We start from the raw sequence: 15,629 nt of genomic DNA, 5'->3' as shown, positions 1-15,629 counted from the left end.
TTATCAGTTTGGAACAATAAGGGATCCATCCTAATACTTGTGCCATACTTCCTGCCAAAAGTAAAGACTAAAAATGGTACTTGTTTTGTTTCCCAGATGAGCAGACTTCGGGGACCTTACTGCTTTGATTTTCTTGGATATCCAGCTTGTTTTTCAGGGTTTTAATAAAGCCATAAATTGAAAAACAACATACTTAGTTCATACCTTGCCTTATGTGATGATTAAGGGGTATCTTAATTGTGAGAGGGATGTCTTTCAAGTTCAATGTGTGAAAAAAAGAGTCGCTGAGGCAATTTCAATTTTAATATGAATTTCCTTTCACCCACATTCTTACAGGACACCAAAGGACCTCTGCAGGACGCCATGGCAAGTGATGGGAATGGACGGGCAAATTCCATCTCCGCCTCGGCAGAGAGAGCCCCAGGTAGCTCTGCTTCCTTCTTTAGCCGGGTGGTGCAGTTCTCGCTCGGCCTCTTTGGCAGAGTTAGGCTGGCAAGCCAGCGCCTGCAAAGCACAGTTTCCTCGATTGGGCACCAGGTAGCCCAGAACCCTTTGGACTCATTTTTCATGTGCCAGCTGATGGCTTTTGGGGTTCCCTTTCTCTATGTTCAGTCAGAAGTTCTTGTGCAGATCCTAGGGGAATTCTGTGGGCAGCCTGCTGACCAGTAAGAATTAATGTGACCCAATTTTATGAGCTGTATAATTTGTGTGAGTTTTGGGGGGCCGTGTGAATTTTGTGCGTTACGTGAAAGTCTCAATATATTATTTTGCAATGTGGCTTTGGGGCCTAGATGTTCTTTCAAGGACATTAGCTGAAAGAATTCCAGGAAAACACAGATGCTCAGTTGAGGGTCTCCTCTGAATGAGCCCAGGTAAAGCGCCCTGGTCTGTAATGTATGCACTTTGGTGTTAGAGGAGTTAAAAGTTCTTTTGATGCACTGGAATAACTCAGAAACTGGATTTCTGTGTTTGCCTGAGTTCTGGGTGCGGTTTCTTGTTCTCCCAAGCTTCTCTTCATTAATGTGGTACTTGAATGGGAAAGATCCCATTATCTCTGGATTGTGTCTCCTTTGGAATTCTGGGTGTCTCTGACAGCTAATGGGATCGGATTCCTTAAACTCCTTGAACTTCCTGGTGCTGGCAGGTCATGGTGCTCTTCCCTCACTGCCAGAACCTGTGCTGCTCCTGGCCGTGGCTTTGGGAATGGGGTGGTGAATGTGTGTCTTACTGTGAAGTAGTTTTGCCTTTTAACTTGAAATTCTAATTCCTTCTAACATGGGAGAAGTGTCTGTGCTACAAATGCTCGTTTGCCCAGCCCCTAAGTGCTCATTTAGTGATGTCGGAAAAAGGAAGGGATTTGATTCCGAGTAATTGTTCCAGAACACTATGGATAAACAAAATCAGCTGCTTTTAGAGAGAGAACATACTTAGAGCAACACTTGGAGAAAAAAGTGTTTTGACAGTGCTAGTTGAGAAAAGACCTTAACAACATGCAGACAAATAAAAATCATGCTTTTGTTTGACTTTATGTATTATTCTTACAAGTGTTTCTAAGATTGTATCTGAATGCAGTGCAACAGAAATTTATTCTTAGTCTGTGCAGTTAGTTCTTGTAGTTACTTTCATGGTTTCCTCTTTTGTTTGTGTGGAATTTCCATATGGCAAAATGAAGGAAAGGGCATAAGTGTGGAAGAATTACATTTGCAAAATGCTGTGGACAGATGGGATAACTACAGCATTTTTTGTGCAACTGGATAGACTTAAAATTGCTTCCTCCAAAAGTGAAGAGATTTTTTAATTTTTTTTTTTTTTGGCTGGAGCATATTCTTTAAGATGAATGGAGAAATATATTTCTTGGAGCACAGGGCATCTGATGTGAGAATAAGGCAGTTTATGGCGTGAAGCTATTGGTCATGAGAAGTGGAAGAAGTAGAGTTTAGCTGTATATACCAATTAGTTTATCAAAGCAATTGCTGGCAGAAAGTCTCCTTCCTCTGATTTTATTGTTCCAACTGATCAAATTTAATTACTTTTATAAAATAGTGAACAATAAGTAGAGCGAACAATGGGCTATAGTTTGCAATAAACTTCTATAAATCAGATATAAATCACCTATAAATCAGATGTTTCCATTTCTCCTTGAGTAGTAGTGGTACAATCCTGTAGCAGAACTGTAGTTATTTCCAGAGGAGTAGAACAGAACAGACACCATTTTATCAAATGACAAAACTTGAAATCTAGGGCTCCTTCTGTTTGCTTTCTGCTTTTCTAAAGCAGTGTCTAACTGTAGCATCGTTTTTAATGCTTTTAGACCTTTTAAAGCTTGCAGTGCCCAAAGTACATTAGAACATACTCAGCTCAGCTGGGTGAAGCTAGGTTGTCTTTAAGGCAGTGTATTGTGGTGCATTCTTGTGTGTGCATGACAGAAATACATTTAATGGTAGAAGAGTGAGCAGTGCCGCTGCTGTTCTCCCACCTTCTGCTAGAAAAACGCCTTTAGTGGCTGAGACTTTGTTTTCTTTGTGAGGTAGGTTCTAAGTACATCTTAACTACTGGCTTAACAATGGCGAAGAAGCGGGAGAAGGCTAAATACGATGTACTTTAAAAACAAGCCGCAGTGTCATTAAGGACAGGTTAGTTTTCTGTTGGTATAAGGGTCATGTCCTGTAGGTACCTACCTTTAGCTCCTGTTCTTGCTGGGTAGGTAGGTCAGGAAGCCTGTGTTTACAGCTACATATGGATTGAAAAAGAAAAGGAAAAAAAAACCCTCACCAAACCAAATAAACACTTGATAATACAGTGGAAGAATAGGATATTATTCCTGAATAACCAAAAGGAATGTATAAGATTACATCTCAGGATAACTCCTGACTTTGAACTACCTGTGTATATGCTCTCTTACAATTTATTAAGTTGTTTGTTAGACACTATAGACATTCTGCTTTCACTGTAGAACAGACAAATACCTTGAGCAAAAACCTGTCTGAAACAGAGATAGAGGCAGAGCTCTGTTTCTAAGGCTCCACTTTACCCATCTGATATACTCATCTAATATAGGTCATCCATCTGAAAATGTTTGACCTCCCTTAAGGCAAGTGCCACCAAATTAAATTTGGCAATAGCAATTTCAGACCCTGAGGTCTGGGCCAAGCCTCAGTAGTGAGGTAGATCTTGATGTGGAGTGTAAGTTGCCTCTAAAATGATGAAGAAAAAAAAGTGTAAGATGTGCACATTTGATATTTGATGGAGATGTAAAGATAGCTTAGAAGGCAAAAGGAAGGTGTACAGCAGAAACATCAATTAAAGAATATACAAGACAAAACCTGCTATTCTTAAATTTTATACCTCTGAGTTAAATTCAGCACGGAGTTAACAAAGCACTTCTTCAGTGGGCTTTATGGTGACTCATGCAAGGCCTGCTTTTTGGTTGCTGTGGATTCCCAAATGGATGTAAATTGCATGGATTCTCCCAGAACACTCAGGGCCGCCTTTGCTGTGCCACCAAATCTGGCCTCTTCTTTTTTGGCCACTTTAATGCTTAAAATATTTTCAACCACAAAATAACATTCAGAAGGTTTAGTCAGCTGAGGTAAGATTGGTCACAACAAGCACTTTCTTGTGACGTGTTACTAACCCGATTGGCATGTATTAACTTTGCTAAAGATGTCAGTCCCTCTCTGGGTGGCCCCAGTCTTAGCTGGCATTTAATGTATTTTGTCTGTCCCTTGTGCTGTAATGATGATAACTGCAAGGCACAACCTGTGATAAACAAGTTGAGGGTTTTTTTAGCAGTCAACTAGAATTGCCTTTCTTGCGAAGGTTTTACCTGGTTTGCCAGAAAGCCTACGTGGCATCTTGTGTGGTGGTTACAAGCGATGTTCCCAGGGAGTTTATGGTCAGACTGGCTCTTGCAATATAGACCAAGCCATCGGTTTGGGAGGTGGCAACAAGCTTTTGAGTGACGGATGCCTTTCTCTCTGGGGAAGCCGGGGAAAGCTGTTACTGTGCTTTTGGTCCTGCTGAACTGTGGCATGCTTGTTGTAGACTCTGTAACCTTTCTCTGTACCCTGTCTGCCTGTTTTTCTCTATCTTCTGCATTTGCCTTTGTGCCAAAGTCGCTGCTATTGCCAAGAGAAAAAAAAAACAACTTTGCTTTTCAACTGTCTCTCCCTTTGATAATCTGTAACTGCTGTGTCTTGGATTTTTTTGAACATTATTTACAGTACTTTATATGGTTTTAATGTGCTTTTAATGCAAATGCTGTTTTCTGTTTGTTCTAAAGGTCTGTAAGAACATATTTCTGAACTTTCAGCTCTTTCTTGACAGATGGACTTGGAACAGTCTTTACCCCTATCAGCTTTATGTTATGCTCCTTGAGGAGATTTTAGCCGGTAACGTTTTGTTGTAAGATGTTTCCCATTTCAGGCTTGTATTCTCACAGCAATACATTTCTGTCCCTATTGGCAATAGGGAGTTTATAACGGAAAGAGCTGCGAGGGAAACTCATACTTCAAAATCTGCAGCAATAAAAGCCAAGTCATGAGATCTTTGCAGTAGTTACTTGACCTGATTTGAGAAGCCAAATATAACCCATAGTACGTAAAACTAAAAAATGCAGTACAAAGTAGAGGCACTAGGTCTCTTGCTTTAGAATCACAAAAATATATAGTGTATATGATATAGGTATGCAATATGAAAAGTTTAAAATCCAATGGATGTGCCTTAAGTGTTTTCAGGGAGCAATGCTCTGAGCAAAGCCCTTTAGAGTAGGCTCTTAAACAAGTAATGTGTTGTATATAGCAAGCAAAGCTGGACTTTACATGAGGAAGTTCTTTTGCTGACTTGGAGAGCTAGAGAAGGGTGGCTGCTTCCTCTAAATAGCACGTCCTTTGAAGTGAAGTAGCTGAGCCACATTTTCAAAAGGAACTTAACTGCCTGTACAATTTAAATGAATCTTTATGAATGCATCCAATGTTATTTGCACACAATTCTACTTCTGTGTCTAATAAAGTACAAATACATTTTATATATATTTCTCTATATAAATAAGCTTCTTGTTCATAAACATTGCTTCTTTACAGTTCCATATACATTGAACTTGCCTTACTTGTGAAAATGATTCAGCTTAAAGCAATACTGTTTGCTAGTGCAAACAAACATACCTTCATTAAATCCTCCACTTGGTCACTTCTCTTCCTTATTATTCACATTTCGTTTTAGTTCTTGTTCTAATTTGGTCTGTTTAAAATGTTAAATTACAGAAGATAGCAGCAAACTACACATCCATAGACTGCTCCGCCCCGCAACAAACACCCCCCCCCCCCCAGTAAAAAAAAATATATATATATATATAAAACAAAAGAAAAGAAAAGGAAAAAAAAAGTACATCCCTGTTTCAGGATGCACCATAAAATTGGGAGGAAAGAGAATTCCTCTGCTAATGTGCCTTGAACGTTGTCTGTGCTGTTTGGAGGAGCTGTGGTGGGTGTTTTGCAGGACATGGCACATGATACTGAACCCTTTTATGGGGTTTCTTACAACTCCAAAGAGATCTGATGCGAGATTTATTTCTCTCTGCTGGAACATTTAAAATATAAACTTAAGAACCAGACCCTGTATTTTTGGAAGCTGAGGAGAACGTGTGGGTTGCCTGATTAGGACCAAGGTTCAGTGCCTAGTGAATCATCACTCAATAGCAAGCCAGGAATCTCTGTTAGGAGAAGTGCTTGACTGTTCCCAGTCCATCATGTTCCTTATCAGTGTTCTTATCAGGATTTGAGTGGCACTGGCTTAAAGAAAAGGCAAATGCTAAAGGATCAGCAATTTGAAGCTCAGAAAGTTTGGAAAGGCAAAGGCATGATAGAAAGGTTATTTGCTCTAAAGAATGGAGATACAGCTGACCTGACAGACCTTTGCTGAAAAATCCTGAAAAAGGTTTTGTGGACTGAGGAAGGATATACGAAATAGTGATGTGCTGAGTTTGTGCTCATGGCTGGATCCTGCTAAGAACACTCTTTCTTGGGAGTAACTGGACTCCTGATTCCACCTTTCTCTCTAGCTTTCAGACCTGTAGACTTGTGCCACTGGAATATTTGTTTATTGTTTGTATGTGTTACTCCGAAGGGCGATATGAATTTTTCTGGGCACTTTAAGAGCTTCAATGAATGTTTTTGTGTCTTAGAAAAACAGTATCAAGTTTCTGTGAAGAAGTTGGATTTATTTTCACTGCAGAATTAAAATGTCTGAGTTTTTTGAAAAGTGGAATCTGAGAAGTAACCATTTTGAGATTGTTTCCCTCAGAGAAAAGAAGGGAGTGTGCATAAAATAAGTTTGGTGATGGATAATGTTCAAGTGAGACAATTAGTGCTCAGAAAGGCTTCATGTCCCCATTCTATAGCCTCTTTGAAGATTTTGATTTGTGCAGTTGTTTTTATCCTATTTTTGTTTTGGGTGTGTGTGTCTCTTTGAATTATGTAACACGTGGTTTTCCTGTTGCTGTGAAATCAAGACATTATTTGTTTTACTGTGTGAAATGTTCAAGGGAATAAACGCCAAACAAACTTCAGGTTTCTGAGTTTTTCTTTGTCATACCCCTTCTCCCTCCACTGGTTCCAGGTGAGAGATGCTGTGGGGGATAGAGCTGGGGGAGATTGGAATGAATAAATCTGGCAGGCTCAAATACAAAAGACATTTTGGGGAGCTCTGCAGTATGTGCCATCTGTCACTGCAAAATAGCACTTTTCAGGCTTCTTCTGTATCGTGTATGGGTTGTGGTGTGTTGGTTTTGGGTTCGTTTTTTGATTTTGCTGTTACGTTGTGATTTGCTTAGGAGTGCAGGTCATGTACTGCACAGACAGCATGACGTATTGGTGTAAAAAAACTGTTAAGGATCCCCATATTAAATATTCTGCTGCTGTGGTAAAGATGGCTTTGGATAGATGGCGCTGTCAGCATTGTGGCTTCACTGGCTTGGGTCTATATGGGAGGATGTTTTGTGTGCCTTGCTGCAGGCCAGGGGTTTTCGAGTAAATTTTGAGTAAATACGGAGCCTTGTAGCCAAACCTTTTGTCTTACCTTCTAGCTGGACAGTTAGTTGTCTTCTCTGAGGAGAATGGCACGTGAGGAGATGACCTCCCTTCCTCAAGACCGTTAAGAGGCTATTCTGTAATGTTCTCACCATGACAAACCGATAGAGCTGGATCATAGTCTTGTGCTGCACTTTCCTGTTCTCAAAGATATATTGGATTAGTCTGCATTAGGGACTCATCCTCTGTCTTTTCTCGCTTGCTTCTCATGCTTCCTATGGCACTTCCTATTGGCAACTAAAAGCTTGTAACAGCAGATGACTTTTGAGAGCCTAATTGTGAATGATATGTCTTCTCTTTTGGGTGTCTTTGGCCAGAATAGTTAGGTGTAAGTGGTAGCTCATGCAACTACAATCGCAAACCAATTGTGTTATACTTAAGAGTTCCTTCTTTGGAGGAAATTTATCACTTAATGCCTCAGAAAAATAAAAGGCAATGTCATTACTGTGATCAGTAGTCCTAATTTTGAGGCTAAAATGGGCCTTCAGTTCTAAAAAGTAGCCATTGGTGTTCAGCGCAAACCTCATGTGCTGGTGTGTGAATTAGAAATGTCATTTTGATGCACCACTAGAACAGCCTCCACTGTTCTGTATCAGGAAAGCTGTTAACTTTGCAGCTACATATACGCTCTTCAGAAATCAAATGTTTGCTTCAAGAATTAAAAAAAAAAAAAGGTGAAGGGAGATGCATTTCCTGAATTCATTCCCATGAGAGGTGAAATCAGACTTCCTTGCTGTAGCAGTGTAGAAGACATTGTTTTCAGCTAAAACTTGGAGAAACCAAGCATTTGTGTGATGGGACAGCTCCCAGGCACTCTCTCCTCATCCTCTTCGAAGGCTACAAAGATGCCTCACACATTCTGTGCCTGTGGTTCTTCTGTTGTTTCATGGCTCTGGTGTTCTCTTACTGGTGCCTACAAGAGGAGTTGAGCTGGGTATTCTGCCCCGCTGGATGGCACAGGGGTGCTGCCAGGGAGCTCCTTCCATGGCCCTGACACTCAAAAGTCACTTTTTGCTAAAGGCATCCTAGTTTTGTTCGTGAAACAAAACTGAACCTTTTTCAAGGATCCTTCCCTTCACTGCCACACTTCCTTCGCGCTCCCATTCCAACCCAAAATACTTACCTTAAAATTATTTACTCTAGAGGAAACTTTATTCTGTAGCTAAAGCCTCAAGTAACACAGTAATGTCAAATACTGTTCTTTATAGCCTTTGTTGTGCAGATAAAATGACATGAAAATGAGGAAGAAAAGTAGACAATTTGGTCTGGGCCATGTTCTTGCTGAGTGTAAGTGCTTCTTTGCATGTAGTTCCGTAAAGAGAACCCATTGATTTTTCTGAATTACACTGTCCTGGGATCTTGAATTACACAGATTTGTCCTTCCATTTCATCTGTAATTTCTGAGTGTCTCTAACATTATTTAAGACTTGTTGAACTTGGTAAATAGATTAAATATTATCTTCATCTTACAGAAAATGAGGCATTGTGTATTTTTTTTTGCAGTTAATGTCCTCAAACAGAAATTAGCCACAGAAAATCTTATGTGGCTTCTAACATCCAGCTATTTATCCCAAAACTGAAATTAAAGGACTGAAATGCACTCTATAAGTAGTAATATGTTAAAGACAACTTTTAGAAACAAGGTATCGCAATTACATGTGTAAATCACTTTAAAACTTAGAGGTATTTAGCCATTCATTAATACACAATAACCGGTGGGCTCTGTGGATGTTTTGTTTGCTCAAAAAACAAATGGCTTCCACTGAACATGGACTGAATTACCTTTTACGGGGGTTCAGAAACTTCATTCTGAGATTTGAGCTTTTGAGAATACTAAGTTTTCCACCATACACCCCAAACTAGCTTGCTTCATCAGATATTTTGGTAGCAGTTTTTCCAAGAGATATGTTGGCTCAGACCGTCTCCTTTGGAACATGCATCACTATGGGAATGTAGAAAGCCTGCTGTGTACAAGTTGTTTTAAATTTTAGGTGTAATACTCTTCTTCATCTGGTATGATAGAAAGCAGAGTAACTGTTTCATACAGATCTTTTCCTCTAATGTTCTGAAACAGTGAGGAGAAAGTATAAGGTACTTTTAAAATAATAAAACAAATGAATAAATGGCTGCTCACCTCTACACCAATTAAAACAAGCCCCAGTGATAGTTTTACCACCTGCTTGTGATCAGCAGCACAATATATTAAGGTAGTATAGTTGGTAGTATAGCTTGGAATACAAGGAAGAACAAGGGGAGAAAACCAAACTTGAAAACAAACAAACAAACAAAACAAAACAGACCCACAACAACAACAGAAACCAACCAAACCAAAACCCAGAACGAAATTGAAATAATCTGACCAGAAGGAATAGATACACCAGAGTCAACATCAAACCTATTCTTTTGCTTCTATGAAGTGTATTTATGGAGGAAGGCGAAACAGTGGTTGCTGAGATGATCCTGGCAATGTAGAGTTTAGCTTAGGGTTTCCAAATAACACTGGGCAGATGCTCTTTAAGGATGAGATGGCACTTCTGTGTTCTTTTTAGTTGCTTACATCTTCTCTCAAAAATGTAGTTTAGTCTGACGTTTCTCATGTTTGCTGTCATCCCAGAAGGCTGTGTTTTCTTTTTTAGGAAAATTTCATAACTGTCCTTTCTGCTGTTATAGAAGTTTATCTGATGGCTTGCGGGTAGAACTGTTTAAAAATAGGACTTTTTTTACCCAAGAGATGTTTCGGATACTTTCAGGCTTGGGTAACTCAGTGATTTAAAACATCAGAACTGATGCGTAAGTTGTCTTTAATCAGTAATGTGTATTTTGGAAGCTTTCTTTTAGGAACCGGGGCAGATTTTGAATATACACAGCTATATACCTACACAGAAGAAATTTCTTAGTTTCAGTAAAATTCCCACTAAGACATGAAGCTCTGGATTGCTTTGAATATTCAGTTGCTTTACAAGTTATACAAGAGCATGTGAGATAAATGTAGATGATAGAAAAGTATGCAACAGAATGAGGGAGCAGATGTCAATGCTTTTTGAAGTATATGGAGGTTTTACTTAGGGCAAGTATTCCTCAGCATATTTTCCTGTAACTGCCAGACTCAAATTTCAGCCTGTTCCGTTTGCAGCACTTCATAATCTTGACACAAATGATAGAAATTAAGTAAGGACATAGTTAGTATCTAAACATATTCTGAGATCCAGTGATTATGGAAATCTGTCGTATGTTGCAACACAAGAAACAGTGGTTATTAGCTCAGTAGCTGAAAGGAGATGTCCATTTCAAAGCCATGTTTTGAATCTGAGCACAGTTTGAACGGGAAACTGAAAGCAACTTGATAGTCCACGGTCATTTATTATGTATGATATGTATGATCTTTAATCATCAAAACATCATCCAGTGTCCAAGGTGGAAGTGGAAGTACCAGTTTCTACAGAAAGCAGGCAATATTTGTATTGATAAGTTCCCGTGCTACCTTTAGATGGAAATGTTCTTGGTTCAGTGTTCTGCTGTTTGCACAGTGGGAATCACCTCTCTGATCCCTCCTGGTGAAATGAGAGGTTCTGGAGGGCTGCTGTGTACAAGTGGCAAGAAACAGATGCTGCAATGAACAAACTATATGAAGTCTAATGGAGTAGAGGAGACAGTAGAGGATTTCTGTGTAACAACATTAAAGGGGTTACTCTTTGGATGATAACTGGACAATCACTATTGAATCTTAATTTAGAAGTTACTCAAAACGAAACTTAAAAAAGGGGAAGACTTCATAAGCCAAGGTTGTCGTGATTTTAAAATATAGCGTGGTCTCTCTCACCTTGCTTTTCCTTTTCCTCCCTACCGGTCCCTGAGTGTGCCTCATCCCAGGTGGTCTTTTGAGGTAACATACCTTGAATAGCTTCCAGGGCAGAATTTACACCTGCAAAGTAATGTTATAATCTTTAGCCAGATTATCCTTTAGTTCTCTTCAGCCTTCCCACACTCAGCTTCTTTCAGGACATGGAAACGAGGCCAAGCAACATATGATAGAGCTAATCAAAATACTGGAGAGACCTCAGACAGCTTAGGTGATACCAACAAAATAGAAAATGATGGGTAATATGCTACTGATTTACCAATATTCCCGAGTAATAGGCATATTTTAATTTAAATTGATAATAATTTAATATAAATTTAATATCATTTAATATAAATTGATGTAGGGATTTTACATCTCTAGTACTGGAAACCTGTTTCAGCAGCAGTACAAGCAAAATCTGTACAAATGTTAATATTTTCTGCCAGAAAAGATGCAATAAGGAGAATCAGGCTTAGTGGTGTTCCCTGGGGCTTGGATTAGGTGACCTAATAGCTCCTTTCCCCTGTTCCTTTTCTCCACCCACCAGCTAACAACACTGGACTCTTTCCAGGAGTGAAAAATAGCTATATTCCCAGATTCATCTATACCTCTGCTGCAATGAGACAGCTTTTCTGTATTGTTAAACCGTGTACTGAGCTTTAAACTTTCATTGTGTAATGCTACTACTTCACACATCTGCATATGAAAACCACCATCTATTAATATTTCTCAAGTATAACTTGAAAGCATAAGTTGCAGATTTATTTTGATTTGTTTTCAAGACATAAATATAAATTACAGATAATCTTGAAGCAAAACTGGTTAATTCTATTCATTTCTGGTTGTTTCCACTAAAAATGAGGGAAGGTCGGGTCAATCAAATCGACAGCTGTTTCTAGGCTTTGCCCTACAGATGTTTTAGGGAGCAGTGTTTTTGTCAGTGTCTGTTTTGACAATTCTAAAAGTCTATTTTAACAAAAATAGTGTGAGGGTGGGAGAAAATATTGCAACATCCATAAGCTAAACATGTAAGTTACTAATTGCATCCAGTAGTCAGTCCAATTCACTTTCATAATTACGAAGAAGGAGCTTCCACATTTACTGGCACTATCTGACACATGAGGAACTTAATTCTAGCTGGAGGTTGTGGAATGTGTGAAGGAGGATTTACATCGTCATGTTTGTTTCTGGGGTATCTGTTTAAGAATCCCTTGAATATTTTAGCTGTAAGTAGTTCCTATACACATTATAGTTGGGGCTGGGGAGGGGGGCGGGCTGTCTTGGGAATCTCACTGATTTTTGTTTTGTGTGCTGTGTGCTCTTGAATCAAGTAATACTATAAAACTTCTTGGTCAGCTGGTTCTTAGATAACTCTGCTGCATCAGAGAATATTTAGGCAAAACACCTTTCTGTCTGTACAGCTTCATCTCCCCAGTTTTCTCTTTAGGTCCCTGATTTGCTAGGAAGATTTGCTTGTCTTGACAGTTTGAGAACTGAGCTTTGACATGGTAATAAAGGTGTCAAGTATGTTGGTTGCTCCATGGCAAACCCCTTTTTCTTCTACTAGGCTAGGCAGAGCTGCTGTTCTCCTCTGTCTTCTCCTTAGTTCTATAGATTTTAAATGTCAGTTTAAGGACAGCTCTATTGATCCAAGTCCAACCTGCATAAGACAGCTTGCATACATACAGTTCCTGTGTCAAACTTCAAGAGCTTTGACTCAGTAGAGCGTATCTTCTATAACATTTAGTTACTTTTTATTGTTGTGATTGATAAGTGTGCATTACAAAAGAATTTCAGTAGGGCCATCTTCAGGTTTGAGCTCATTTTAAATCCTGTGCATGGGCAGTCTGGATATCTTGCTTATGAATAGACTGTTTTTCTTAGCATACTGTCCTCTTTGAATTCAGGGCCTTTTTATTTAGTGGAACATGTTATGGGTCAAACTGGAAACAGAGACATCAGAAAGTTCAAGATTTGATAGCTTCTCCATACAGCTCCCTGAGGGTTTGGGAATACCTGAGGATAGTAAGAGAAAAAGTTGAGATGTTCTATCAAAATAACATTGACTATTATGTATTTATGTTTGAAAAATGCATTCTTTTTCCTATTTGAGCAGGTATTGTTTTATCCCCTTTGTCTTTGAGGATGTGCTTATCAAAATTCAGGGGATCTTGTCAGGATCTGTGCAGTTCTGCAGTAGGTGATGTGAGGCTGTGTGAAGAAGCAGTGACAAGAATTCACCAGACCTGCTGGCCTCTTTCCAGTGGTTTCCTGGAGATATTTCTTAAAAGAGAAGATAAATTTTTAAGAGTGGATGCCCTAGATTTAAAACTTTAAACCTTTTCCTAACCCTTAAAAAAGAATCTGTTCCATTTAACATGCTTCTGCAGGTCATTTTAGAGTTGCCATCTACATGTTTTATATATCTTACTGTGAAGTTGTTAACAGTGGCTTGATACTAAATTTGGAGAGGATTAAGGATAGGAATTCTGGCTATGTCTCTCAGAAGAAATCACTTGCAATTATTTAAATGGAATGTCTTAATTGACTTACTGCTTCAATATGTGCAGCATCCAAGAGCGGGCCTTGGTATTAAGATTTCTTTTTTTTTTTTTTATACATTCTGTGCTGAGCACAGTGAGCATCTCATATGAGGTGTCATTGCTCAACCTGCTCACGTAAACCATGTAATCATTACACTTAAAATCCGACATATCTTAGTCCCTTTCTTACTTCAAAGTGTTACATCGTGACTTAAAGGGTCGAAGTTGGGCATTCTGGATCCTGCTGGTTCTGGCGCTACCAGTAGTCTGTTGTGAGACTGCCTTGCTGGTATTTAGTCTCTGTGTCTGGACTTGCGCAATGCCTCTGCACTGCTTACCTACTTCCAAAATAGGTTTGTTTGAATATGCTAATTCTTGTAAAACGTTTTGAGGCCCTTAGATGAGAAGTAGAGTTGGAATACAAAGAGGCTGTTAATGGAATTGAAATGGGTGAGGGTGAAACTTCTGGGAAAAAAACTGAAACTCCATCTGACGTTAACACAGATGAAAAATGAAAAGCCTAAAAATGCTGCTGGATCTCGTTTAGTGCCTTCTCTATGCCTCAGCGATAATATTTGCTGAACTGCAAGCACACTTCAGAAACCTTAACCCAAAATTTCCTAGAAATTAATGGCGACAGAATCTGAGGACTTTTGGCATTTCTGACTCAGACCTGGCTGCATCTCTTTTGAACTCCTACAGAAAAGTTCCCATCTTCCATCTCTGTTATTTGTCATATGCAATATGCTGCTGTTTCTATTGGACTTGTTTTATCTGACGTAGTTGTGTTCTCAAACAATTGTATGGAGGTAGGAGCAATTGAAAAGTTTGGAAGAGACAAATGAAAACCAACAGGTACAGCGTTTCACATTATCCTAAAAGCACAAGATCTGAGAAAGTGAGAATGAAGATTTTCCTGAGAAATGTATTAATTCCTTCACCCTTTTGCACGTGTTTCACAGCAGAATCCTCTATTTTTATTTCTGTATCTCCCCAAGGCCACAGCTGAGTCTGTGCAAAATACTGGACCCACACTTCACAAGAGATGACATTTAACTTAGAGAGATTGCATTCTTAACAGATTGGACTAAGAAAAGGAAGTCTGGAGGTACTGCATGGTTGATGAAAAATAAATTCTAGTAAGATAAGCAGGTAGTTTCCCTTTGGGAAGAATTCATTATTCTCCAGTTCGTAGTTTTCTCCTGCATCTTCAGCAAGTGTTACATCAGGGAGTGACCTTGGCAAGATTTTGTCTAGCTCATGAGAATAATCTGTAGGTTTTACAGAGCAAGGTAGTACTAGGTGAAAATCGAGATGGGATCCTCTTTCAAAAGGAGCTTCTCAAGCCTTCCAGTAATCGCCAACGTTGCTGGAAAAGGACACATTCATGCAGACAAGGAGCGGTTTGGTGTAGGAATGTTACCTCTGATCATACGATTTTCTTTACAGGAGGCAGGCTGTGTCAAGGCTGAGGTAAATAAAGGACTCTGGCAGCTTTCATCTAACAGCTAAGCAGCCTGTCCTGGTAGGAAAAACAGTTCCCTTTGGATGACCTGTGGAACATTCATGGCCCACTGACTCTTCCAAAGTAAAGAATCAGATTTTAAAATGTGTCTTATTTTGGATGTTGCTCATGGATTTTTAACTGATGAGTCGATTGCATGAGAAGCTGCTCTTGGTTTTCAGGTAGCTCCCCTCTCTGCCTAACAACATAGATTTTTTTTTTCCTCGCACATGTCCCTTTTCTCTCAGTTGTGAGTGGTCACAGACTTTTGGCTCTTTGGGCCTGTGTGCGCTGACAAGGTGAAATGTCAGCTGATGGTTAATGGGTGTACTCTGCAGCTGTTATCTCTCACCCACAAGCTACAAAACAGTCTGCGGAATACAACGTAATGATTTGAGGGAAGCACCTTTCCCCTCCAGAGGAACATTAGAGAATAAGCTTTATCCCCTAGTAGAACTGTGTTGGAATAGACCTTGCCCATGCATGTAGCACCATATATATATACACACACACACATATACATATATATATATATATGTATGGAGGAAAAGCGGGTAGCAAAGCTTCAGATTTCCTTATCTCTATTTATAGTTTCTTATTATAACTTCAGATTGGTGTGAACTTTATAACGTAACGTGAGCAAACTGTATCATTAT

General features: G+C 39.3%; 1 protein-coding gene across 25 annotated transcripts in view; it reads left to right on the top strand.

The window, feature by feature from the left end:
• The window catches only part of MICAL3 (microtubule associated monooxygenase, calponin and LIM domain containing 3), a 187,381-nt gene that overhangs the window by 116,692 nt on the left and 55,060 nt on the right, over positions 1-15,629 (top strand). For all 25 annotated transcript variants that reach the window (XM_065036621.1, XM_065036730.1, XM_065036593.1 and 22 more), the window contains one exon: positions 337-424. In XM_065036621.1, the coding sequence (XP_064892693.1) occupies positions 337-424 (88 nt within the window). The remainder of the gene's footprint in view (positions 1-336; positions 425-15,629) is intronic.

The sequence above is a fragment of the Columba livia genome, chromosome 1 (genome assembly GCF_036013475.1).
Source record: "Columba livia isolate bColLiv1 breed racing homer chromosome 1, bColLiv1.pat.W.v2, whole genome shotgun sequence".
In the NCBI taxonomy this organism is placed as follows: Eukaryota; Metazoa; Chordata; class Aves; order Columbiformes; family Columbidae; genus Columba; species Columba livia.
This window is presented reverse-complemented; position numbering and strand designations above follow the sequence as displayed.